At 58.7% G+C, this 22,466-nt stretch overlaps 2 protein-coding genes across 6 annotated transcripts; one reads left to right on the top strand and one right to left on the bottom strand.

The window, feature by feature from the left end:
• The first annotated feature begins 12 nt into the window (after nt 1–12).
• HSD3B7 (hydroxy-delta-5-steroid dehydrogenase, 3 beta- and steroid delta-isomerase 7) lies at nt 13–2,945 on the top strand. 4 transcript variants are annotated; one of them, XM_040972981.1, is made up of 7 exons: nt 13–146; nt 484–655; nt 882–1,037; nt 1,235–1,343; nt 1,429–1,528; nt 1,649–1,811; nt 2,049–2,945. In XM_040972981.1, the coding sequence occupies exons 2-7, from the start codon at nt 490–492 to the stop codon at nt 2,462–2,464; spliced, it is 1,110 nt and encodes a 369-aa protein (XP_040828915.1). In that variant the 5' UTR covers nt 13–146; nt 484–489; the 3' UTR covers nt 2,465–2,945. The 4 variants fall into 4 exon arrangements, with proteins under 4 accessions (XP_040828915.1, XP_040828917.1, XP_040828918.1 ...); XM_040972983.1 differs by having other exon boundaries at nt 13–150; XM_040972984.1 differs by lacking the exon at nt 1,649–1,811 and having other exon boundaries at nt 2,049–2,485.
• A 2,853-nt stretch (nt 2,946–5,798) lies between these two features.
• STX1B (syntaxin 1B) lies at nt 5,799–21,534 on the bottom strand. Of its 2 annotated transcripts, XM_040973847.1 has the most exons (11): nt 21,452–21,481; nt 18,447–18,462; nt 12,782–12,849; nt 12,458–12,557; nt 12,276–12,350; nt 9,615–9,688; nt 9,216–9,324; nt 9,050–9,123; nt 6,527–6,664; nt 6,297–6,407; nt 5,904–5,984 (listed from the first exon to the last, which is right to left on the bottom strand). In XM_040973847.1, the coding sequence occupies exons 1-11, from the start codon at nt 21,479–21,481 to the stop codon at nt 5,904–5,906; spliced, it is 876 nt and encodes a 291-aa protein (XP_040829781.1). The 2 variants fall into 2 exon arrangements, with proteins under 2 accessions (XP_040829783.1, XP_040829781.1); XM_040973849.1 differs by lacking the exon at nt 18,447–18,462 and having other exon boundaries at nt 5,799–5,984; nt 12,782–12,856; nt 21,452–21,534.
• Between the last annotated feature and the right edge of the window lie 932 nt (nt 21,535–22,466).

The raw sequence follows: 22,466 nt of genomic DNA, 5'->3' as shown, positions 1-22,466 counted from the left end.
AGGAGGTGGAGCGGGTGGAGGCTGCGTTGCTCTGCGTTCCTGGAATGGGCCAGGAGGGAGGAGGAGCAAGCGGAAGGAAGACGGTGTGAACTTGACTGGCCAGCCCCTGCAGGGCCAGTTTGGACTCCTCGGGACAGTGGCCGCAGGTAGGTAAGGAGATACCAAGACCCCGGCAGCCTTTCCCACCTATGAGCTTCCCTGCCTCCACCCCTTCCTGATTTTTAACCCCTAAACCTCTTTCCCCATCCCCCTCAAACCCCGAGTCCTCCCTGCATCCCTGATCCCTCTGAGTAACCCGGCCATGGCAGGCTGTGAGGACAGCCCTGCCGCTGGCTGCCACACCCACTGCTCCACAGCCTCTACCCTCCCCCAGCCCTTCACTGCATTCCAGTCCATCTGGTCAGTAGGGCCCTCCTGGGTGTCCCAGGCAGCCCGGGCAGGGAGTGTCAGGCAACTCAGGTGAGCCACCGTTCTCTCCCCTAGCCGAGCATGGCCGACCCTGCCCAGGCCCAGAAGTTGGTGTACCTGGTCACAGGTGGCTGTGGCTTCCTGGGGGAACATGTGGTGCGAATGCTGCTGGAGCGAGAGCCCCAGCTGCGGGAGCTGCGGGTCTTTGATCTGCACCTGAGTCCCTGGCTGCAGGAGCTGAAGACAGGTGACTGCGGGGAGGCAGGCTGCTGGAGCGGGCGGGTGGGGGAGGGCAGAGAGCAGACTCTCCCTCTCTTGGTGGAAAACATGATCTTTGTTTGTACTCCACAAAGGATGGGACAAGTGAGTCACATGGGCAGCATGTAGCTTCCAAGGGTGTAAGCTAAATCGGCTGCTGGTCACTGGCCTCAAGCCTAATCACATACCCCTGGTTGTCCCTAACCCCAACACAGGACCTGTGCAGGTGACAGCCATCCAGGGGGATGTAACCCAGGCCCACGAGGTGGCAGCCGCAGTCGCCGGAGCCCATGTGGTCATCCACACAGCTGGACTGGTGGACGTGTTTGGGAGAGCCAGTGCCCAGACCATCCACGAGGTCAACGTGCAGGGTGAGGCGTCCTGCTCCCGGGCACCTGGCCTGAGCTTGCTTGCTCACCTCCTCCTCTCTGACCTTGACTTAGGTCAATGGCCCCCATCCCTCCCAGGGTGACAGTCCACTCCTGTTCCAGCCTCAGGGAACTTGGAACAGGAAGAAACGGAATGAGGGGAGGAGGACTTGGCCCCAGCCCCTGTTCCCCTACCGCAGGCACACGGAACGTCATTGAAGCTTGTGTGCAGGCTGGAACTCAGTTCCTGGTCTACACCAGCAGCATGGAAGTTGTGGGTCCAAACGTCAGAGGCCACCCCTTCTACAGGTGAGCAGAGGTCCCGATGGGCCTTCTCGTGCTCCCAGTTCCGCTCGGTGTTGAGTCTCTTCTCTCCTCCCCACCCCGCCCGCAGGGGCAATGAGGACACCCCATATGAGGCCATCCACAAGCACCCCTATCCGTGTAGCAAGGCCCTGGCAGAAAGACTGGTCCTGGAGGCCAATGGGCGGAAGGTGAGACTGGGGAAAGGAGACGCAGAGATGGGGAGTGCCATGGTGGCCTGGCCAGGGCCCCCGCTGCCCTCCTGTCACAGTGCCAGGCCCTAGCAGTGTCTTCATGCCTTTTGCCACCAGGTCCATGGGGGGCTGCCCCTGGTAACATGTGCCCTGCGCCCCACGGGCATCTACGGCGAAGGCCACCAGATCATGAGGGACTTCTATCGCCAAGGCATGCGCCTGGGGGGACGGCTGTTCCGGGCCATCCCCTCCACTGTGGAGCACGGCCGGGTCTACGTGGGTGAGGAGCAGGCATGGCTGGAGGCGGGAAGGCAAGAGCAGGTATAGGGTGAAGTGGGGGAAAGAGGGCATTGTGTGGCTCTGGAGGGCCAACCTGTACCCTAGTTAGCAAGGTGGTCTATACTGCTGGTAAGTCGGCAGCCCAACAGCAAAGTGTGCTGATTCCAGCCACTTGCTTGGAAGCAAGTGTGCAGCACGCAGGGGCACCCTTGTTATCCCCTACCCTTCCTCACCACAGGCAACGTGGCCTGGATGCACCTGCTGGTGGCCCGGGAGCTGCGGCAGCAGGCAGCGCTCATGGGCGGTGAGGTGTATTTCTGCTACGACAAGTCACCCTACAAGAGCTACGAGGACTTCAACATGGAGATCCTGGGCCCCTGCGGGCTGCGGCTGGTGGGCTCCCACCCGCTGCTGCCCTACTGGCTGCTGTTGTTCCTGGCTACCCTCAATGCACTGCTACAGTGGCTGCTGCGGCCGCTGCTGCTCTATGCGCCCCTGCTGAACCCCTATACACTGGCTGTGGCCAACACCACCTTCACCGTCAGCACAGACAAGGCACACCGCCACTTTGGCTACGAGCCGCTGTTCTCCTGGGAGGAGAGTCGGACCCGCACCATTCTCTGGGTACGGGCCGCAGCGGGCTCAGCCCACTGACGGTGAGCCTGGGGCCTGGGGATGTCCCCAGAGCCCACACCAGCCACAAGTTCCCCACTTACCCTACATTCTAGAGCAGCATCTGGGGGCAGGCACATCTTCACTCTCAACCTAAGGAACTGGGTACCCATGTTCACACTGCCCCTCCTGCTCCTTCTCTACCTGTGCTGACTGTGGGAGACCGGGCACTGGCCAAGAGCTTCGGGCCCAGGGGAAGAGTGGAGAGGCCTCCTTCTCGGTTCCTCTTGCTATTTGTCCCTCCTTGGGGTCGGGGCAAGGGACTGCAGTACCCTGATTTTAAATCATGTATCACCTTTAAACATTGCTCATTTAATCCCCCCTTGGTGAGAGCAGTGCATTTTCACTTCTCGTCTCTCCACCCAAACTCAGTTCCTGCTCTGTGGTCGTCAGCTCAGCCTGGGGCTACCCCAGGAATGCTGGATGATACCTGGCCGTGCCCTGATTAAAATCTGCATTCCAAGCCTGTGTCCATCCATCTGTCCGGCTCCCTGCCCGCCCGCTCCCCAACGGCGATGGTCCCCCAAAGGGACAGAAGGAAGTGAGCACACGGCACACCCGCTGTTGGATTGGTTGCTATTTCCCCTGTCCCATGGGGGACTTTGGGGGGGGGGCCCGACCTGGCCCAGGGTGGGGATGGGAGAGGGGAGGACTCCAGGGACAGGACATGCAAGGCTGGGGTGGGAGTGGGATGTGTCTGTGTTTTAATCCATTTGCAATTTGGTCACCAATAGAGAGAAATGGGTCTCTGGAGGGCTAACAGGAGAGGGTGGCCTGGCTCTGGGCCCCCAGCCAGGTCCCGGGAGTCCTGTCCCCCTCGGGAGAGTGGGGGGGAGGGGGAGAGAGAGAAAGAGAGAGCGCTCTAGAAACCAACAGAGAAACAGAGAGGGGGCGGGGGCTCATGTCAGCAAACACGGCTACGTCACGTGACACGCCAGCGACACAGAAACACACGCCAACGCACACGGCTGCACAGCGAGCAGGGGCAGGCGAGGAGAAGGGAGCCGGGAGCCGGGGCCAGGGGCGGGGGTTCCCATCATGTCCTCTGCGGGGCGGGCGGGGAAGGGCAGGCTGAATGCATAGAACACGTCTCGTGTGCACACACAAGGCGTGGCAAGAGCGTGCGGTGCCCCACAGGAGCATGGGATAGACACGCACTGTGCTTTGTGAGAGGTGGGAACTGGGGCAGTCAGGGAGCGGAAAGCATTGAGTGAGCCCTGGCCAGCTCCCCTCCCGGCCACCCCAGCTGGAGGGCTGTTGGTAGAGGGGAGGGGACAGGGAGCACATGCAGAAGACCCCACCCCCAGGTGAAATTCCGGGCACAGCCAGTAGACACACACCTGCCCCCGCCCGCTAGGTTCCCCCAGTCCACCTAAAACTGGAGATGGGCAGCTGTGGGCTTAATGCCATCCACACTCCAGCCATACACCACCCTGGTGCACCACCCCACCCCCAGGCTGTGCACTTCCGGGAAACACTAGGGCTGCAGGAAGGAAGGAGAGGCTGGCTGCACACTGCGGCCTGCCTGGACATTGCCAGAGTCCTGGGATGGGACCAGGAGGTCGCAGGCAGGCTCTGGGCCGACTTCCTGCCTTGCAGAAGGGCATTCTGGGACTGGACATGCAGGTCCCTCCTTGGGACAGCCTGGTCTGGGGCGGGTGTTAGACACAGGCAACCACACAGGCACACACATAGGTCAGGGCAGGCAGAGGGTGGCTGAGCTGGGATGGGATAGGACAAGGATGTTGTGTTCCAGGTCACATCTCTATGGTCACTCTCACACACACAATATGGGATACATCTGAGCCCTTCATCGCAGGCACCTGGGTGCCCGACCCCAGAGTAGATCACACGTCCATGTGTCCAACCAACATGTGGCCTGGGGGGCTCCCAACAGTGTCCTTCCTGTCAAGCACCTCTCACCTGCTATCACAGACAGACCGCCAAACTGCACCCACTGTGCCAGCCCCTCCTCCCCACCAGTCTCCTCAGTCTATTTCCCAACCTGGTGTGGGGAGTGGCCAGCTCCCAGCCCCTACCCTGAGTGGCATCTGTCACCCTGACCACTCCAGCTGGTCTATAAGAAGCAGTGCCATAAAAACCCAGTGCTTGCCATGGCACCATGAGGACAAACACCACCGGCTTCTGACAAAGTCCAAGAGCCTGCAGAAGGCAAGAATGTGCAGGGATCTGTTTTCCAGCTGCATGGGTGCCATCCCTACTAGTCCCTTCCAAGAAGCACGTCAGCCGGGCTCCGCCCGGCCTGGGCATTGAAAGTGCCCCAGCTTTCATGGGCTCGCCCTGCCTGGCCCTCACTCCCCTAGGGGCATAGGCAGAGATAGGGATCTAGGTCCGTGTGCACACAGGCCCTGTGCTCCCATGGTAGGCTGCCTGGGCCCCGCAGTGTCAATGCAGTGGCAGGGAAGGGGGAGGGGGTGACACCAAATCCCGCATAGCAACCCACGTGGAGGAGCAGGAGGAGGAGCGAGGGGCATCTGACAACAGAACTGCCTGGGCCCACAACCTCAGAGACATGCATGCGTGTGTGTGGGCCACACAGGGTGCAGGAAGTCTTGATACACGCACGCACACACACACACACGTGCCAACAGGCACACACACACCTACACATCCCCAAGATACACGGGGGAAAATGCACACACCTAGGTAGCCTGAGCAAGGAGAGGTGCACACGTGTGCCACCCACACCAGGGGAATGCCATGGATTCACCATACACACGAGCGCACACACACACACACACACACCAGTCCTGCATCCTGTGGGCTGGCTGGCTATCCCTGCCCATGTGTGGAGGCCTACCTGGATCCTCTGAGATCGCAGAGCCTGCCCCAGAGGGTGGCAGACAGGGGACAGAGAGAAGGGACAACGGGCAGTGTTGGGGTCAAACACGCAACCACAGAACGGCACGTGCACAAGTTGTGTGTCCACAGAGCTGCAGTCCCGCACGCACACGCACTCACAGGAAACAGAGCTGGGCAGGGTGGGCTATTGGGTCATCCTGTGGCAATCTCCACCACCAACAACCAGGCAAAGGAGGGGAGGCGGAGATCTCACGCAGACTCAAGGTTGAGGGAGTCCAGAGGGGCAGGACCGGGGGGTGGTGGGCATCTACACACGTCAGCACATGGACACACACGCTGGGGCGTGCACACATCGCGAGCATGTGCCGGCGGCATGCATGTGGGTGTGCATGTGTGATCTCGCCTGCTGCTGTCTGCGTGCGACGGAGAGAGGGGCGGAGGGTGGGCGGGCCATGACAGGGGGAGGTCCAGGGACCCTGGGGGGGGCTGCCGTGGGGGTGACCTGGAGCAGGGGAGAGTGAAAGGTGGTGGTGTGGGGGTATTGCTCCCAATGTGGTGGGGGAGGGGCCTGGGAGAATCAGGGTGGAGGGGGCAGGGCCTACAAGCCAAGCGTCCCCCCAATGGATGACGCCAAGACCACCCCCAGCACCACACAGCAAATGATGATCATGATTTTCTTCTGCAGGCAGAAAGAGCAGCCGAGATGGAGTCCGATACCCACACACACATACACACACACACACACACACACACACGCACGCACGCACGCACGGACGCGAGCAGAATCAACAGACAGACAGAAGGGGCCAGCCACAGGGGAGGAGGGTATGAGGGAAAGAAAGGAGGAAAAAAAAAACAGAAAATAGGAAGAGGTCAGAGCCAGAGATAAGCCTCTCACCCGATTTCATCACTCACCTCGGCCCTGGCTGGAGCCCAGCCCCACCCACCAGCCCCAGCCCGCTGCCCCTGGGCGCCACCTGCCCGGGCTCACCCTCCGCGCCTTGCTCTGATATTTCACAGCTTTCTTGGTGTCGGACACAGCTCGCTCCACGTAGTCCACGGAATGTTCCACATTGTACTCGATGCGGTCGATCATCTCTCCCTACGGACAGGGGAGCAGCATGGACGGGGCGGGGAGGAGGGCGCCTCGGGGTGCTCCGAGCGGGGAGCTGAGGTGGGAGGAGGGACGAGGAAGAGGTGCCTATCACGGCTGGTCCTTACCTGGCTCTCCACGAGCATGGCCATGTCCACGAACATGTCGTGCAGCTCGCGGATGCTGGTTTCCAGTTTGATGATCTCATTGTGCCTCGTCTCTATCTCGTTCAGCGCCTGCTTCGTCATCTGCGAGTCCATTTTGATCTGGGGGAAGCGGGCAAATGGGACTGTGATCACCCCTGGCCCACAGAAGATGCTGTAGCTAAAAAGCTGGGCTTCAAACCTGGATGTCCAGGGGCCAGTACAATGGCTTAATTGGCCAATCCTCCACCTCCAAGCACTGGGTTCTCATATGGGTGCTGGTTTGTGTCCTGGCTGTTCCACTTCCTATCCAGTTTCCTGCTTGCAGCCTCAGAAAGCAGTAGAGAATGGTAGAGACCCTACACCTGTATGGGAGACCCGGAAGAAACTCGCGAGCCCCGGCTTCACATCAGCTCAGCTCTGGCCGTTGCACGCATTTAGGGAGTGAACGAGCGGATGGAAGCTCTTTCTCTTCTCTCTATGGATCTGCCTTTTCAGTGAAAATAAATTTTCAAAAACAAAAAAATCCTGGACACCATTCATTCTTGGTTTCCCCAGCTAGGGAGGTCATAGGATGGACATGGAACTCACTAAGGGGGAACCAGCACCACGGTGTAGCAGGCTAATCCTCAACCAGTGGTACCGGCATCCCATATGGGTGCTAGTTCAAGTCCCGACTGTTTCACTTCTGATCAGGTCCCTGCTCATGGTCTGGGAAAGCAGAGAAGGGTGAATCAAGGTTTCAGATTCTACACCCACATGGGAGCTCTTCAGGAAGTTCCTGGCTCCTGGCTTTGGACCAGCCCAGCACTGGCCATTAAAGATGTTTGTGGAGTGAACCAGCAGGGAGAACTCTCTCCCTCTCTGTTAACTCTTTCTTTCAGATAAATAAATTAATCTTTTTTTTTTAATGGAGTTACTATTCCATACGTCAGTTCTAACGGCCCCTGGCATGCGGCATGCACTAAGGAAGAGCTGTTTCTAGATCACCAGAGAGGCAGCTGCTGGACAGTGTGCTCAGGACACCCCGCCCCCGGGACACCATGTCCACACCAGTGGGCCTGTGTGTGAGGGCCACTCTGCTTCTGACTGCAGCTTCCAGGACCTGTGCCCCCAGTAGGCAGCCGGGGACGGGGTCAAGGGCTTGGGCCCCTGTCACCCTGCCTGAGCTGGATGAAGATGCAGCTGGATGAAGGCAGTTCCAGCCTTTAGGCATGTGGGAAGTAAACCCACAGATGGAAACTCTCTCCTCCCTCTCACAAATAAAATGAAAACCTAATGCAGGAAATACCCACTGTTCAGACCATGCCTGCCAGAGCTGCCCCTGGCCCGGTCTACACACCTGCCTTCCCTCCAGCGGTCACAGCCCAGCCTCTGCTCCTCCTGCTCATCTCCCCATCGCCGAGCCGCAGCTCCCCTCTCCCTGTCTGGCATCAGCTGGTTCCTGTCCCTTCTAATGCCTTTCATCCATCTCCCCATGTTCAAAAACTCCTCCTGTCTTAAGATGCAGCCCAACAAAACCTCCCCCAGGAAGTCTTCCCTACTCCAGCGGGAGTCGCCCTCTACTGCCTCTGGGTTCTTGTACAGTGTGTGCAGCCCTTGGCCAAGGTCCCCATCACCTTGTATTGTGGTGATGGGTTTCCATGGTAACGGCTGTGGGCTGACTGCTTTGGAACAATCTACCAACCTTCCTCTGTTCTCTCTCACACACAGACAGGTGGGCCTGGACAGAGCTGTTTGGTGGGGGGTGGGGGGTTTCAGGCTAATGGGCCCATAGTTCATTTGTTCAAGGTTAATGCAGCAAAGGGGTCACTGTCTGCTGTCATGTCACCACGCAGATCTAAACCCTGGTCTAGATGCTTTGACCAGAGCCGTGGAGCTGCTAGAAACAGAAAGAGAGACAGTTTGAGCAGGCTGGGGTGAAAGTGCAAGGAGAAAGAAGAACCAGGTTGTGGGAAAAGCCCTGCCCTTCCCATATTAATTGGCAAGGCAGTGCAGGGTGCAAACCCTGAACAAAACCAAAACTGATCTCTTCAAACCAAACCTTCAGCAAGCTAGGCAGATGAGAGACTCTCTGGCAGGGGAGCACGCACGTGGGAGAACTCCAACCAGAGGGGAACTGACGCCGGATGCCAACCCCACCTCTGGCACCTCGCCCCACTCAATTCTCTGCTCTAGGGTCTGGGTCAGCCATCCTGCCTCTTGAGGTCAAGGTCTTTCCTGTGTGCCCCAGACCATCTCACGTGCTGTCACAAGGCCTGAGCGAGCGTGTGGTCCACGTACACCTGCGTCATTAGGGACTTCACACTGGGCCTGGCACATAGCAGGCTCCTGGTCACTCTTAAGGGAGGTGCCTTCCTGCCCTGCCCCCATGGAATTCCCCGGGTCCAGGGGCAGCCTGCAGAGCCTGCAAGAGCCTCCACAGCGGATACGGGCCGGTGGGGCAGCCTGAGCTGGGCCAGCTAACGCCCAGCTTCCCAACCCGCCAGGGCCCTGCCCAGGACTCACATCGTCCGTGAAGATGGCCAGCTTCCCGCTCTCCAGCATGTCTTCCAGTTCTTCGTTGGTCGTGGTCCTTCCAGCTGTGAGGGGAGGAGGACTGCTTAGCAGACCGAGGGAAGTCCACCCTCCAGACCCCCTGGCAACGGCTGGGGCCCAGGGAGGAGGTACGCACTGATTTCTAGCTGCCGCTGGATCCGGTCCTTGCAGCGGTCCCGGTACTTGGACTGGGTCGCATTATACTCAGTCATTACCTCCACAAACTTCCGGGAGAGTGTGGAGTGCTGCAGTGGGGGGAGACACATCAGAGTGGAGGGGAGGTGGTGTGCGAAGCAGCGGGGTGCGAGGCACAGGGTATGGGGGAGCGGGCTGGATGGGATCATGATTCCCCCTCTTCAGCTCGGGCCAAACCCTCAACCCCCCACTAAGTTCACAGTCATAGACCCCATACCCCTGCATCCTTAATACTATACAGCCAAGCCTAGCACCCACAGGATCACGCCCACCCCGTGATAGGGCCGCCCAGGCCACGCCCCACGTCCTGCTCCCACCAGGGCTCCGCCCCACCTCCTACCTGCGTCTTGCGGATGCGCAGGTCGGCGGAGGAGCGGTTCAGCCCCTCCTCCTGTTCAATGCTCTGCTCGATCGCTGCAGGACAGAGGGCGGAGTGATGAGACAGGTGGGTGCATGGAGGGGGGTATGTGGGGAGCAAGAGGGGTCAGTGCCCCGGGGCCTCTGTATGGGGCACTCTGCTTCGTGCAATCCTCTGGCCCGGAGCAAGAACCCACCCAGGGATTTGTTTCCTGGTGGAAGGGAAAGCACTTGTGGGCAGGACCGATTTAGGAGAAACACCTTTTCCTGGGAGAATTTCAGAGGGCACAGGCGGACATCCCCGCAAGAACAAGTAAAATAAACCCAGGCTTGCCTCTCTACTTCTAAAGGGTGTTGTGGAAAAGTCCACAGATCAACTGGGAACCCTGCCACCAGTGGCCCACGAAAGAACTGGGGGTGAGACCGTCCCGGGGGAAGATGAGCAAACAGGGCAGGAATGAATGACCAAGCCCTCTCCCACTTTGCCACAGGGATGTTCCCGATAACATCACTTCTCTGTTCTTTGCTCAGATGGCACCCCGAGGCTCCCCTGCCAGCAAACAGTCAGCTGACTGATGGCTTTGGTCCAGCCCGCAAGGAGCACATGCCCAGGATTGCGGAACTCTGTGGCCCCAGACTGGGGGGTCTCTAGAGCACAGCCTTGGGGCGGGGGCCAAGTCAGGAGTCCAGGCATCTTACATGAACCTGGGAGACCCAGCCTGTACAGTCTAGACCAGGGGGTTCCAAGGGCTGCGACAGAGCCCACAGGTCACATCCCCAGCTGGAGGAGCGTGGAGAAGACAAGACTTCCTTGTCCCCTTTCTGGAGTCCTGGACTTCAGGTCTAAAGTTGTCCCTGGCTTCTTTCTCAATCCGTTCCTGATCTCTCAGCCACACAGCCCCTACGGGCCATCACGGTGGCAGAGGACAAACATGGAGGGAGTCCATGGGTTCTTTATTATTATTATTATTACTATTATTATTTTATTTTTACTGGAAAGGCAGATTTACAGAGAGAAGGAGAGACAGAGAGGAAGATCTTCTGTCCAAGAGGCCATACTGGCCAGAACTGAGGTGATCCAAAGCCAGGAGCCAGGAGCCTCTTCCAGGTCTCCCACTGAATATAGTTGTGTCAGCCTCTACTGCTTTCCCAGGCCACAAGCAGAGAGGAAGATGGGAAGTGGAGCAGCCGGGACATGAACTTGTGCATGAACATCCCATATGGGATGCCGGCACTTGAAGGAAGAAGATTAACCAATTGGGCCACTACACTGGTCCCGAGCCCGTGGGTTTTAAACTGGGTGTTAGCCGGAATGCTGCTGCTGAGAAGGAACCTTATGGTGGTTAGGGCACCCCAGCACAGCGACAGCAAGGTGGCTACACGTGCTTCGGGCTGGGATTTAAGAGTTTATGCATTAAGGGTCAGTACCATGGAACAGCAGGCTGTGTCTGCAGTGCCAGCATCCCGTGGGGGTGCTGCTTCATGTCCTGGCTGTTCCACTTCCCATCTAGCTCCCTGCTAATGGGCTGGCAGGGCAGTGAAGTATGGCTCAAGTCCTTGGGCCCCTGCACCCATGTGGGACACCCGGTAGACGCTCCTGGCTCCTGATTGGCTCAGCTCCAGCCATGGTGGCTGTTTGGGAAGTGAATGATGAATAGAAGACTTCTCTTTCTCTCTCCTCCACTCGCGAAACTCTGCTTTTCAAGCAAAATTAAAAGTTGTTTTTTTTTTTTTTAAATTATGTGGACAGAAATATTTTTGCTGCTCTCCCCCATTCCCAGGCAAAATAAAGCCACTTTGGAAACTTCCATTTTCCTCCTGCACTAATGAACAAGTTGAGAGAAGGAAACTGCTTCAGGGCCAGGGACTGTGGAGGCCGGATGCCCTGGCAGCCCTCGCGCCCCCGGCTTAGGGCATTTTCTGTGCCAGCACGCCCTCCTAAGTGAGCACTGAGGGCCTGTTTTTCCAAATCAGCACTGGAGGCTCTGGAACAAGGGCGTACAGCTTCTGTCCTTTGCTCCTTGGACCAAGGTCGACGTTCTCGGGGCCTGGTCAAGCTGCCGCTACTGCTGTTTCTCCCCCAGAGGCCTGCAGGGCACCGCAGGTGCTCGGCAAGCGCTTCGTGACGCTGCGGCACCAGCAGCAGATCTGTTGGTCCTGCCAGGGCATAGCGTTGCCCCTGGCCCCAGCAGACAAGGAGGTTCCCCACCCACCATGCACTGGAATGGGGGTGCGTCTCAGCACCCACATCCTTCAATTAGAGTGAATGCGGGAGCACTTGGCAAGTTCCTCCTGCGAGCCTGCCAGCCCCTGATGGCAGCCAATCTGGCCTGAGCTGAGGACACCAATTCGGAAGCATTTGCAGAGCCCACCTACTGGGTGCTACACAGGGGCGGGGAGGGTGGTGAGGTGGGGAAGACTGTTTTTGCCAGTGGAACCTCCTTGGATACAACTGGTATCCAAACCTGCTCCCCAACCCTTACGCCTGCTGTGCACTTTTGCTCCTCAGGGAATCTGGCTGGGAGAGCGATACCTCCTCCCTGCTTAGGAATTTGGCGCCTGGCAGTGTGCAGACAGCCCCTGCTCCAGACGGGCCAGCTCTGTTCTGGGCTGCCTCACATTCCTGCTGTCCCGCCCTCCTCACCTTTCAACTTGGACCGGACCTTGTTGGCCGTCTTCTTGATGTCGGCTGTGAGGTCCTCCAGCTCCTGCTTGGTCTCTACGAGGCGAAGGGGTGGGGGAAAGTGAGGGAAGCAAAGAAATGTGGGTGAGACCACAGAGGGGGGCCGTCGCCCCGCCCTCAGCCCACCACAGGGCAGCGCTCACTCTCATCTGGGTTGGGTGCAGCCAGGATGGCGCTGTGCTGCTTCTTCACCTGCTCCACATCCTCCGACAACTTCTCGATGCAGCCCCGGATCTCCTCCACCTGCCCAGCAACAGAGAAGCTGCCAGCCAGGCAGGGAAGAGCCGGCAGAACCAGCCAGTGCAGGGAAGTGGGCCAGAGCAAGCAGCAGGGTGAGAAGAGACAGGATGCCGGGCAAAGAGAGAAGGGAGTGCAGGCCACGCAAGTCCTGGCTGGGCACCTGGTCAGAGGTCGAGCTGGGGGCCGGGTTGGAGGCTCTGTAGAGGGGTGGGGACGGGGTCCATTACCTGTTCGAAGAATTCATCCATGAAGTGGTCTCGATCCACGTGGACCACCTCTTCCTCATCATCGCTGTCTTTTGCCTGGGAAGCAAAAGAAGGCTGAATCCAGGGGCAGTCCCTGCCTGACCCCAAGGCTAGATCCCCTCAGCCCCATCACGCACACACACACACACACACACACACACACACACACACACACAGATACACACAAACGAATGCTGGCTGCTCTTGGAAGGAAGGGCTGATGAGCACGCAGCATCCACATGAACACCTGCTGCCCAGCAGGACAAGGGCCTGACAACCCAAAGGACCCTGGTGGGGGTTGGAGAGTGGAGGGGGACAGGGGAGATGGGACCAGCAAAGGGCACCATTTCAGGGTGGATGTGGCACCCTGGAATGGGATGAGTATCAGGGTGGTTGATTTTGACGAGCCAGCATGGACATGGTTCAATACTTTCACAACCAGTCAAATGCCATCTTGCAATCACTGGCTCTGGGCTACCAGGAGAGTTTTTAGAAGGGAGCCTATCCCAGGAGTACCTGGGGGGCCTGCTCGTCCATCCACAGGGCCGGGAGCTTCACTCTACTCCCGGCTCCCTTCGCTTCCCCCCATGCCCCCCACAAGACCGTTCTTTCCCTGCAAGGTCACTGCACTGCCAGCGGCAGGTGTCATCCCCACCCCCATCTCGGGCTACGTGCGTCGGAGCCGCTGGCCTCCTCCCGCCCACTCCCCGGCGCCGCCTGAGTGCGTGCCCGCGCTATCACCCAGCCCCTTCGCGGCTTCACCCCCGCGGGTGCCTGCCTGGATTTCCCAGCTGCTGTTCCGCCCTCCCTCCCCGGGATTCACCCACCCACAGCCCCGCCGCCCCCGACAGACAAGACCCGCGACACAGACAGAAGAGCTGACAAGCGGAGTGCACACAAATAGGTCCCGACACCCACGCTGCCGCGGGGCAGCCACAAGCTGATGATTTGGCCCCGGGGCCCGTGGTGAGGGCGCCCGGTGGCAAGGGCAATGCATAGAGGCTCGTGGTGTGCCCCGGAGACATCCCAAGGGAGCCCTGCCACCCAAGCCCAGGGCGTCCTGTCTCACCTGAGCGGTGATCAGCAGGTGGGGGCTGGGCACCCCCCCCTCCGCACCCCTGACTCCATCCCCTTCCCTGACCGGGGACTCTCTGAGGTCAACCCCTGGGTTTCTCACATTTAACCACAACCTGCGCTCTCAAGGGCCCTAAGAGGGCCTCATTCTGACTCCCAGTAAGAGCTCGCCCCAGCCCCAAGGAGATCCACACAGGCTCCCAGGCAGAGGAGGTAGCAAAGACAGCTGGAATGGTAAGTACATGCCTGAGCAGACCGCAGACAGACCCTGATGGGAACCAGACAGGCTGAGACTGGGGCCAGACAGCCCAGACAGCTTGGATCGAACCGAGACAACCAGCTGCGACCCAGATGCAGTCAGGCAAGGGATGGGACCTGGGTGCAGCGGAAGCCAGACGGAGGGCAAGCACCCATCAGAGGGGGCAGCCTGCAGGGCCCTGGGGAAGACTGCCCTCAGCCATCACCCTCCCCCAGGCTGGTGGTCACAGACCAGCAGGGCAGCAAATGTGTCCAATTCCAATATCAGCCTGAAAACAGGTAGGCCAGAGGGTGCCTCCGCCTTGCTCCGCCCCTTCAGCTCCCGGCAGCTGACCCTGAAAGACAGGGCCTTGATAGGACTTGTGGCTTCTCCTGCAGTCACCTACATGCCAAAATCAGGACTTGGTCCATGAAGGCAGGGTTCATTTTTGAGCATGCCATGAAGCTGTCCTCAAAATCCAGCTGCCTACCAAGGATGCTCAAAGCCCTCCCCTTCTTCTTGGCCCAGACCGGGAACCCTTCCCTGGCCCAGAAACCTGGGAGCTCTCCCTTTCTCCCATGGTTCTCAGAGCCAGTTCCTTCAGCTTCTTCCTGGGTGTGTCCCTGGCCACCTGTTTCCTTGTCCTTGAGAGAGGGAGAAAGGCCCAGAGCCCAGAGCACCGAGAGCGTGATGCGCTATGGTTGACAACTGATGCTGCACCTTTAATCCCTGCTCACCCGCGCCACCCCAGCCCTGAAAGAGAGCTTGTGAACAAACACCAGCGCTCCAAAATCACGAACGAGAGCCCAGGAGGAGGCTTGGGAGGAAGGGGGGACAGTGACTTGACAAAGGGTGCCAGGTCCAGAAGCCATGGCATCCAGGAGGACATGCTTCCCCACCCCCGGACACCACTGGTCAGAGGGGGAACTGCTGTGCAACTACCAGAACTTTGGGCCTAAATCTCATATTCTTGTGACCCCAATGCTCTGTCATGACTTCATCACAACTTTGTAGGGGGCGGGGGAGGTGATGACGTCCTGGCGGAATGGGTTCACGGGCATTCCAGATGGGCTGGATCCAGCTTCCTGCTAATGTGCCTGGGAAATCAGTGGAAGATGGTCCCTCCCACCCATGTGGGTGACCTGGAAGAAGCTTCTGGCTCTTGGCTTCGGTCTGACCCAGTCCCAGCCATTCTAGCCATCTGGAGAATGAACCACGGGATGGAAGATTCCTTTCCTCTGTGTGTCATTCCATGTCTTTCTATAACTTTTCAAATCAAAATTTTTTTTTAATACTTTGGGGGCTGGCATGATAGCTCAACTGGCTAATCCTTCACCTCTAAGCACTGACTTCCCATTTGGGCACCAGTTTGTGTCCTGGCTACTCTGCTTTCCCATCCAGCTCCCTGACTATGGCCTGGGAAAGCAGTAGAGGATGGCCCCTTAAAGCCTTGGGACCCTGCATCCACACGGGAGACTCTGAAGAAGCTCCTGGTTCGGATCAGCTCAGCTCTGGCTGTTGCAGCCATTTGGGGAGTGAACCAGCAGATAAAAGATTTTTCTATCTCTTCTTCTCTTTGTGTAAATCTCCCTTTCCAATAAAAATAAATAAATCTTTAAAAAAAATGCCGCTTTGTAAGGGGGCCAGCATAGTGGGCAGTGGACTCAGCTGCCAGTGCCCCATAGAAGTACCAGTTTAAGACCCAACTGTCCACTTCCCATCCGGTTCCCTGCTAGTGCATCTGGGGAAGCAGTGGAGGATAACTGGCCCTCCAGCTTCTGCCTGGCCCAGCTCAGGCTGTCACAGGTACTTGCGGAGTAAACCTGATACAGATGCTCTCACATGCTAGCCCCATCCCTGGCACCCCATATCGCTGACTTCAAAATAAATAAAGAATTTTAAAAAATTGTTTTCAAATTCTAAGAGCCATTGGCCAACACAGCTCCAATTAAGAGATTTAGACAGGTTTTCACAACGTTCTAGCAACCCTGCATGCAGCTGATCCACTGAATTCTCACAGCAGCTCCTTAAGGGATGGTATTACTGCGGCCCCTTTCACAGATCCGGAGACTGAGGCAGATAGCAGCTAAGGAAGTTGCTTCGAGGCACCCTGCTCTGAGCTTTTTAATTGGCAATTGTGCCCCTGGCACCAAACAGTCATGGAGAGGCCACGAGACGGAAGAAGAAACAGGCTCAGAGAGGCTGTCTGAGACACCCAAGGGTGCATGCAACAGCAGGTAAGACCCCGGGTGGCACCTGTACCCAGGACTGCCTGGAGCTAGTCCGCAGGCTCCTTCTTGTCCCAAGTGCCCACTCTGCTGGGTCCTCAGTACTGCTGAACCCCTGTGGCCAGCCTGGGGAACCAAAGGGGACCCCCAGCCTGGAAGCCAAACCTCCTGGCTCTGCAAGCAAGCACAGGCTGCGTTTCTCTGAAGCCTCATGGAAACAGGGCCACGGGCAAATGAGCCTGCCAGGAACCAGGAGCAACTGCGTGCCCCAGTGCCCTGGCTGGTGGCTTCGAGTTACAGGTACCCAAGTTGAGCCTCAACTCCCTCATGAATAAGATGAGGGAAATGCCACTTTACAAACATCCCACACAGGACGGGGTGGGGGATCCCCCAAGGATTCCTGGAGAATGTAATTAAAAGGTAAGCTTATTTGGGTGCAAAAAAAGAGTCTTATTTCATGTATAGCTTTTTTACAACGTGCATTTCCATGAACTTTTTGAAGACCAATCATATGCACAGCTTTCAAACCTTTTTTTTGCACCAAAAAAAGTGAGATTTGAAAGGCAGTGAGAGAGAGGGGGAGAGAGAGAGAGAGAGGGAGAGAGCCCACCCATCTGCTGGTTCACCCTCTGTGTGCTGACAGACAGCCAGGAGCTGGAACTTGGTCAGGTTGCCCGTGTGGTGGCAGGGATCCAGCTACTTGAGCCATCACCTACTGCTCCCCAAAGCGTGCATGAGCAGGAAGCTGGAAAGGCCAAGACTTGGGCACCCCAAGCAGCAGCTGAGCTATGGCACCAAAACTCCACCCCAAGTGGATCTTCTGATTTTTCCACTTTCCAAGAACTTTGGGGAATCACCTCATATATTCATATATACTGAGTTGGGCCATGTGCTTTGATGCTCACAACCTCTCCATGCTATGGCTAATGTTCTTATTCCCATATACCAAGTGAGGAAACTGAGGCACAGAGAGATACAGACGCCTGACAGGGAGCTGACAGACGGGGTGGGTGTCGGTGCCACATACCTGCTCTGCCTGAGCTATTTGGGCGCATGCAGGGAGAGGCCACCTTCGGGAGGGACTCTGGCAGTGGGGACATCAGATTTCCACGCCTCCAGCTCCAGGGCCCCCTCCAGAGGGGCACTCCCCCCAAGGTCCTCCATTATCAGAGACATAGAGGGCTTGGGGCTGGGCTAGGGGGTGCAGTGACCAGCCAGATGGTAGGACAGTGACAAAACATACAGGCAGCCAGAAACTATCAGAGTGTGCACACATATGCACATGAACATGCATGTGTGTGTATGGGCACATGTGTATGGTGCAATCAGATACACATGTGATCATACATACACATATGTGCACAATACATGTGGACTCATGCACTCACCCATGCACATACACACGTGCTCACCCAAGCATATGGATACACATGTGTCTGTGATACAGATGTACACATGCTCATGCATGCACACACACACGTGCTCCTCCGTGCTCTGCAGGGGCCATCTCACTGACCGGCAGTGGCTCCCCACCCTCCTTTCTGTCCATCTGTCTGCTTGGCATGGGCCTCCCTCCCATGGTGCAGTCCGGCCGTCCCACCTCTCTCCTCTGCCTCCCCACCTACTCCCTTCCTCATCCCACCTCTGCCTCTGTGAGTCACTCATTCATCTCACAGGATCCGCTGAGCTTCATGCCAAGTTCTCTTCTGGCGACCGCTGGGGACGCACCAAGACAGACGGAAAGGCCCTGCCCCCAAGGAGCTGACAGTCCACTGGGGGCAGAGAGCGGAAACCCAGCAGGATCGGTTCAGACCGGGCCAGGTCGTAGGGAATGACATAAAGAACAGGTCTGGGCAAGCTAGTACTGGTGGAGGAGCTTGGGAGACAGACGGAGGTGACATCTAAGCTCAGGGTCCTGCAAGAGTCAGCCACCTGTGTGCAACGACCAGCTTCCTGGATGGAGGGAACAGTGGAAAGGCCATGGGTGGGATAAGTCTGCTGCATGTGAATGGCAGAGAGGGGGCTGTGGACACAGCGCTCTGCAGCTGAGTCTCCCTGTTGTTCGTATCCATACCGGGCCACTCTGGTCTTATTATTTCAGCTCTGCCCTCAGAAAGCTCCTTCTGCACTTGCCTCCCAGCTGAGGCCTCAGTCCTCCCACCAGGTCAGGTAACTCGTTATCCCTGTATAGTCTCTCTCCTGTGCAGTCTCAAACCCAAGCACCTTCCTCCATCCAGCCTCCTTTCACCTCTCTTCCCAGGATCCCCTCTTCTGCCTTCCTACCTCACAGGTCCACTCCCAGCGTGGTACCCATGGATCTTCCCGTGCCCCTCCCTCACTGCCCTGTTTGGCCTGTGAAGCCCCACAGCCCGAGTCCCCAGCACCCGGCTCTCTGCCAATGAACTCTCCAGCACGTCTGGGCCAGCTCATGACCTCCCAGCTGTACTTCGAGGCAAGGCCTCTCTATTTTGCCCCTTTGGCCCTCTACTGACCCCAATATAAAGCAAGGGTCATACCCAGCCCCTCTCAGGGGGCTATGGGGTGTGCAAAAGAAAATGAACAAGTCTTCTGGGACCCAGTCAACCACACAACCCCAACTGTCTGGCCAACATCAGGCAGTGCCACATCCCAGACCCAGCTCCGTTCCAACTCCAGCTTCCTGCTGACATGCCTCCTGGGAGGGCAGCAGGTGGTGGGTCACATGTTGGGGTCCCTGCCACCCACGTGGGAGCTCAGATGGGAGTTCCAGGTTTGGGCCTGACCCAGCTCTAATGGAAGTGGTCACTTGGGGAGTTTGTCTCTCTCTGCCCCGCTGCCTTTCCAATAAACAAGCAAAATAAATAAAAGGCTGAAATCCATGTGTATGTTTTTCCTAATACCCATTTCCCATGAACTTCACTTCCTGTGGACTGATTTGACTTTTCAGGACAAATCCAAGAACCAGCTTGGCCAATCACACACGAGAAACTGAGTCCCAGAGAGGCGAGGTCACTTGCCCAAGGTCACGAAGGTAGTGGCCACATCCAGTCATCACTTTCAATCAGACTTGTGAAGCCCTGAGGACCATCTGACCTGCACCCCCACCCTGGGGGTGGGGCTGACACCTGCTCCCATCACACCTTCCTCCCCAGGTCCGTACCACACACCTTGCTGCCCAGTCTTCTTGCACTTGCCTGCCAGCCCCTCCTCTAGGCTGGCAGGAGACCTTGGAACTCCTAGCATCTGGTAGCTTCTTTCTATTGCCCCTCCTGCACCCGCCGCCCCCTCCCAAATCGGCAGTCTTCCCTGAGCTGTGACTAACACCACAGCCATCAGCTTTCACCCAGCCCACCACCTCCTGCCTCCTCCCATCCCCAGCCCCTAGGAAGCCCCAGCTCACAGGATGCCTCACCTCTGGGCGGGACGCACTGCCTCCCACCCATCTAGTTCTATCACCACTCCAGCCCCCTCACCTCCTATTTCTTGAGGTTGTACAGTCACGGGGAGCTGGCAGTGAGGTGAGTAGGGTGCACACCGGCTCCCTCCCTTACAAGCTGTGTGACCTTGGGTGGGTTGGCTGCCCACTCTGGGCCCACAATAAACTGTTGCAGGCACCTGCTGGGATGCGATCCCTGCTTACCAGCTCCGTGACTTCACCCAGGCCACTTCACCTCAGCCTCAGCCAACAGCAGACAACATTAGTTGCAGCCTCCCGGGGCTTGCCCAGGGGACCACAGTAAGGAACTATGCATACGCCGCTGTAAACGGCACTATTGCGGTCATTTCCTATCGGCCTGAGCATTTACTTGGTGCAACTTGCACAAAGACAACTTTGAAATTCCCTCTCTCTACCACGCGTTCTTCCCTGGTCACTAGCCTGCAAGAGGTCACTTGTCTCCAAGCCTCTCTCCCCATTTCTCTGTAACCTGAACCCCTGCTCCCACCTACCCTGAATTCAGGGAGCTCTCCCAAGACAGACCTCTTCATCCCTCGTGTTGTGGTTTCTTGGAGGCCAGCAAAGCTGAGACCCCTGTCGCTTCAACAGAAGGGACATCCAGGCTCTAGCCTAATACTTGAGCCACCTGCCCCTGCCACTTGCTTGGTGACCTTGGGCAAGTCCCTGCCCATCTCTGAACTTCACTTTCCATATCTGTCAAATGGGGCCATCACCTCTGTGGTAAGAGTCCCTGGGGAAGACTCAGTGCCCCTACTCAGATACTGTCACAGGCCCCCAGGGTCCCCTTCTACCCCCACCCCCATCCTTACCCCGGGGCCCTGACAGCTGCCTCACACCCTCCGCAGGCAACCATTCCCATGGAGCTTCATTCCCTGGCCCCTCCACACAGTCGCCACCACTCAGCCTTCACCTGTCTCCTGGACACCCGTACCCCTCACCCCACACCTCCCGCCAGGCCAGACAGCCTCCTGGAGCAGGGCCCCCGCTAGCTTGTAGGCCCAGGGCCACGTCAACCACCCCAATTGCTCAGCATGGCCCAGTTCCCCTGGGTCTGGGCACAGCCAGGGTCACACAACCCAAATCTGTGGGCCCCTGTTGCCCCATGTCTGGGGTCACCTCGATTAGGCCCTGGGTTATCCGGCTGCTACCAAGGCCATGGCTTCTGTGCCCAAGTCGGCAGGGGCTTTCTCCCCTCCACAGCAACACTCGAGTGCACACACACACACACACACACTCATTCACTGCCAGGTGTGGGCACGTCACTCCAGGCCTGTGTCCTTCCCCAGAGCTGGGACCCCCTGGCCTGGTCACCGCCCCCATCCTTCCAGTTTGACAGATCTGCCCAGGATGGGGGAGGACAGGAGCCCTCTAATGCCCTCCTGGCATCACTCCTCTCTTCCCCACAGACAGGCTATATGCCCCAGGACTCCCCTGGGGAGGTGGGGTGTCTGTGCCCCCACCCCCAGACTGCTCCTACTGCCTCTAACCCCTTCCAGGCACCAGTCCTCAAATGCAGGTTCACCGGAAACATCAGGTGCCTCGAGATGGGGGGGCAGCTCCCAACCTCCGGTCTAATCCTTCGCCCCCACGTCCCAGAACCTCCCCCACTGCATACCCACGGGCTCCCCCAAAGCTGGGGTCCCGCCCCCCCACCTCCTCCCCATCCCCAAGCTCACACTCCGCAGCTCCTGAGTCCGATCCTTCATCCTGCGACGGCTCCTCCTCCTCCTCCTCCTCCTCGTCCTCCTGCCTCCGCCGCGGCTCCTGTCTCCCACTTCAGTGCTGGAGGCAGGGGGTCTGGGGGCGCCGGGGATCTCTGAGGGGGTCGCTTGCAAGCGGGGGCGGGACCGGGAGCGGTGGGCCGAGGCTCCGGGCAGGGGCAGGGGCCTGGCCGGGCTCGGCTGTGCCCGGGCTGCGGTGGCGATGCGGCTGCGGCACAGGCTGGATGGAGGGATGCGGGCGCCCGCGCGCGGGGGAGGGGGGCGGAGGGAGGCGAGGAGCCCGCGCGGGCGGGGGAGCCGCGAGGGGGCGGGGAGCAGGGGGCATGCGCAGCGCCCGGGGCTGGGGGCGCCTGGGGCTTGTAGTCCGGGGAGGGGGGCGCGCGAGGAGGGCGCGGCTGGTGGCTGTGGGGAGGGAGGGTCGAGCCGCGGAAGAGCTGGGCGAGGTGCTGCGGGAGAGCGCGTGGAGGCGCGGAGGCCCGCACCGAGGTGCCGGGTGGCCTGCGGTGCGGCGATTGGGGGTGGGGGGTGCGGAAGGGCTGGAAGAGGGGAGAAGGCGAGAACAGAGGTCGCCGCGTGGGGGGCGAGCGGCTGGGTGGGAGGTGGTGGGTCCCTTGGCCCCAGGAGCTGGGGAGTGATTTTCTGCTTGGAACCCTGGTGTCTCCGGGTAAGCCTGCGTGTGACCACCTCTGGGAGCCGTGTGTCCCCGCGGGAGGCACCTTGGACGCCAGCAGTGGCCAGATGGAGGACCCTGTATGTGGCCAGGCGCTGACCGAGGCAGGAGACCTGCCTTGCGCGGACTCCCCAGTCCCCGAGGTGGAGATTCTTAGCCTCCAGGAAAGGGGACAGGGACAGGGTCCCCCTTAGCCACAAAGACGCCTCGGCCCATCCTTAGATGTCTCTGACTGCTACAAATCCAGTTCCCCTTTCCTGGGCGGAGACCTATGCTGTCCCTGTCCGTCCCCCCCCCCGT

Source organism: Ochotona curzoniae, unplaced genomic scaffold, assembly GCF_017591425.1.
Source record: "Ochotona curzoniae isolate NIBS_2020 unplaced genomic scaffold, NIBS_Ocur_1.0 contig_2321, whole genome shotgun sequence".
NCBI classification, from domain to species: Eukaryota; Metazoa; Chordata; class Mammalia; order Lagomorpha; family Ochotonidae; genus Ochotona; species Ochotona curzoniae.
The sequence above is the reverse complement of the archived record's forward strand: the minus strand, read 5'-3'. Positions and strand labels throughout refer to the sequence as shown.

What these genes read in the sequence shown, in the direction of transcription:
- HSD3B7 (XM_040972981.1), top strand. Translation starts at nt 490, where the DNA reads ATGGCCGACCCTGCCCAGGCCCAGAAGTTGGTGTACCTGGTCACAGGT. An exon ending in AGAGGCCACCCCTTCTACAG is followed by an intron (nt 1,344 to 1,428) that starts GTGAGCAGAGGT and finishes CCCCGCCCGCAG; the next exon opens with GGGCAATGAGGACACCCCAT. An exon ending in GCACGGCCGGGTCTACGTGG is followed by an intron (nt 1,812 to 2,048) that starts GTGAGGAGCAGG and finishes TCCTCACCACAG; the next exon opens with GCAACGTGGCCTGGATGCAC.
- STX1B (XM_040973847.1), bottom strand. Translation starts at nt 21,481, where the DNA reads ATGAAGGATCGGACTCAGGAGCTGCGGAGT. An exon ending in GGTCCGGTCCAAGTTGAAAG is followed by an intron (nt 9,689 to 12,275) that starts GTGAGGAGGGCG and finishes TCTGTCCTGCAG; the next exon opens with CGATCGAGCAGAGCATTGAA. An exon ending in CCATGCTCGTGGAGAGCCAG is followed by an intron (nt 6,408 to 6,526) that starts GTAAGGACCAGC and finishes CCCTGTCCGTAG; the next exon opens with GGAGAGATGATCGACCGCAT.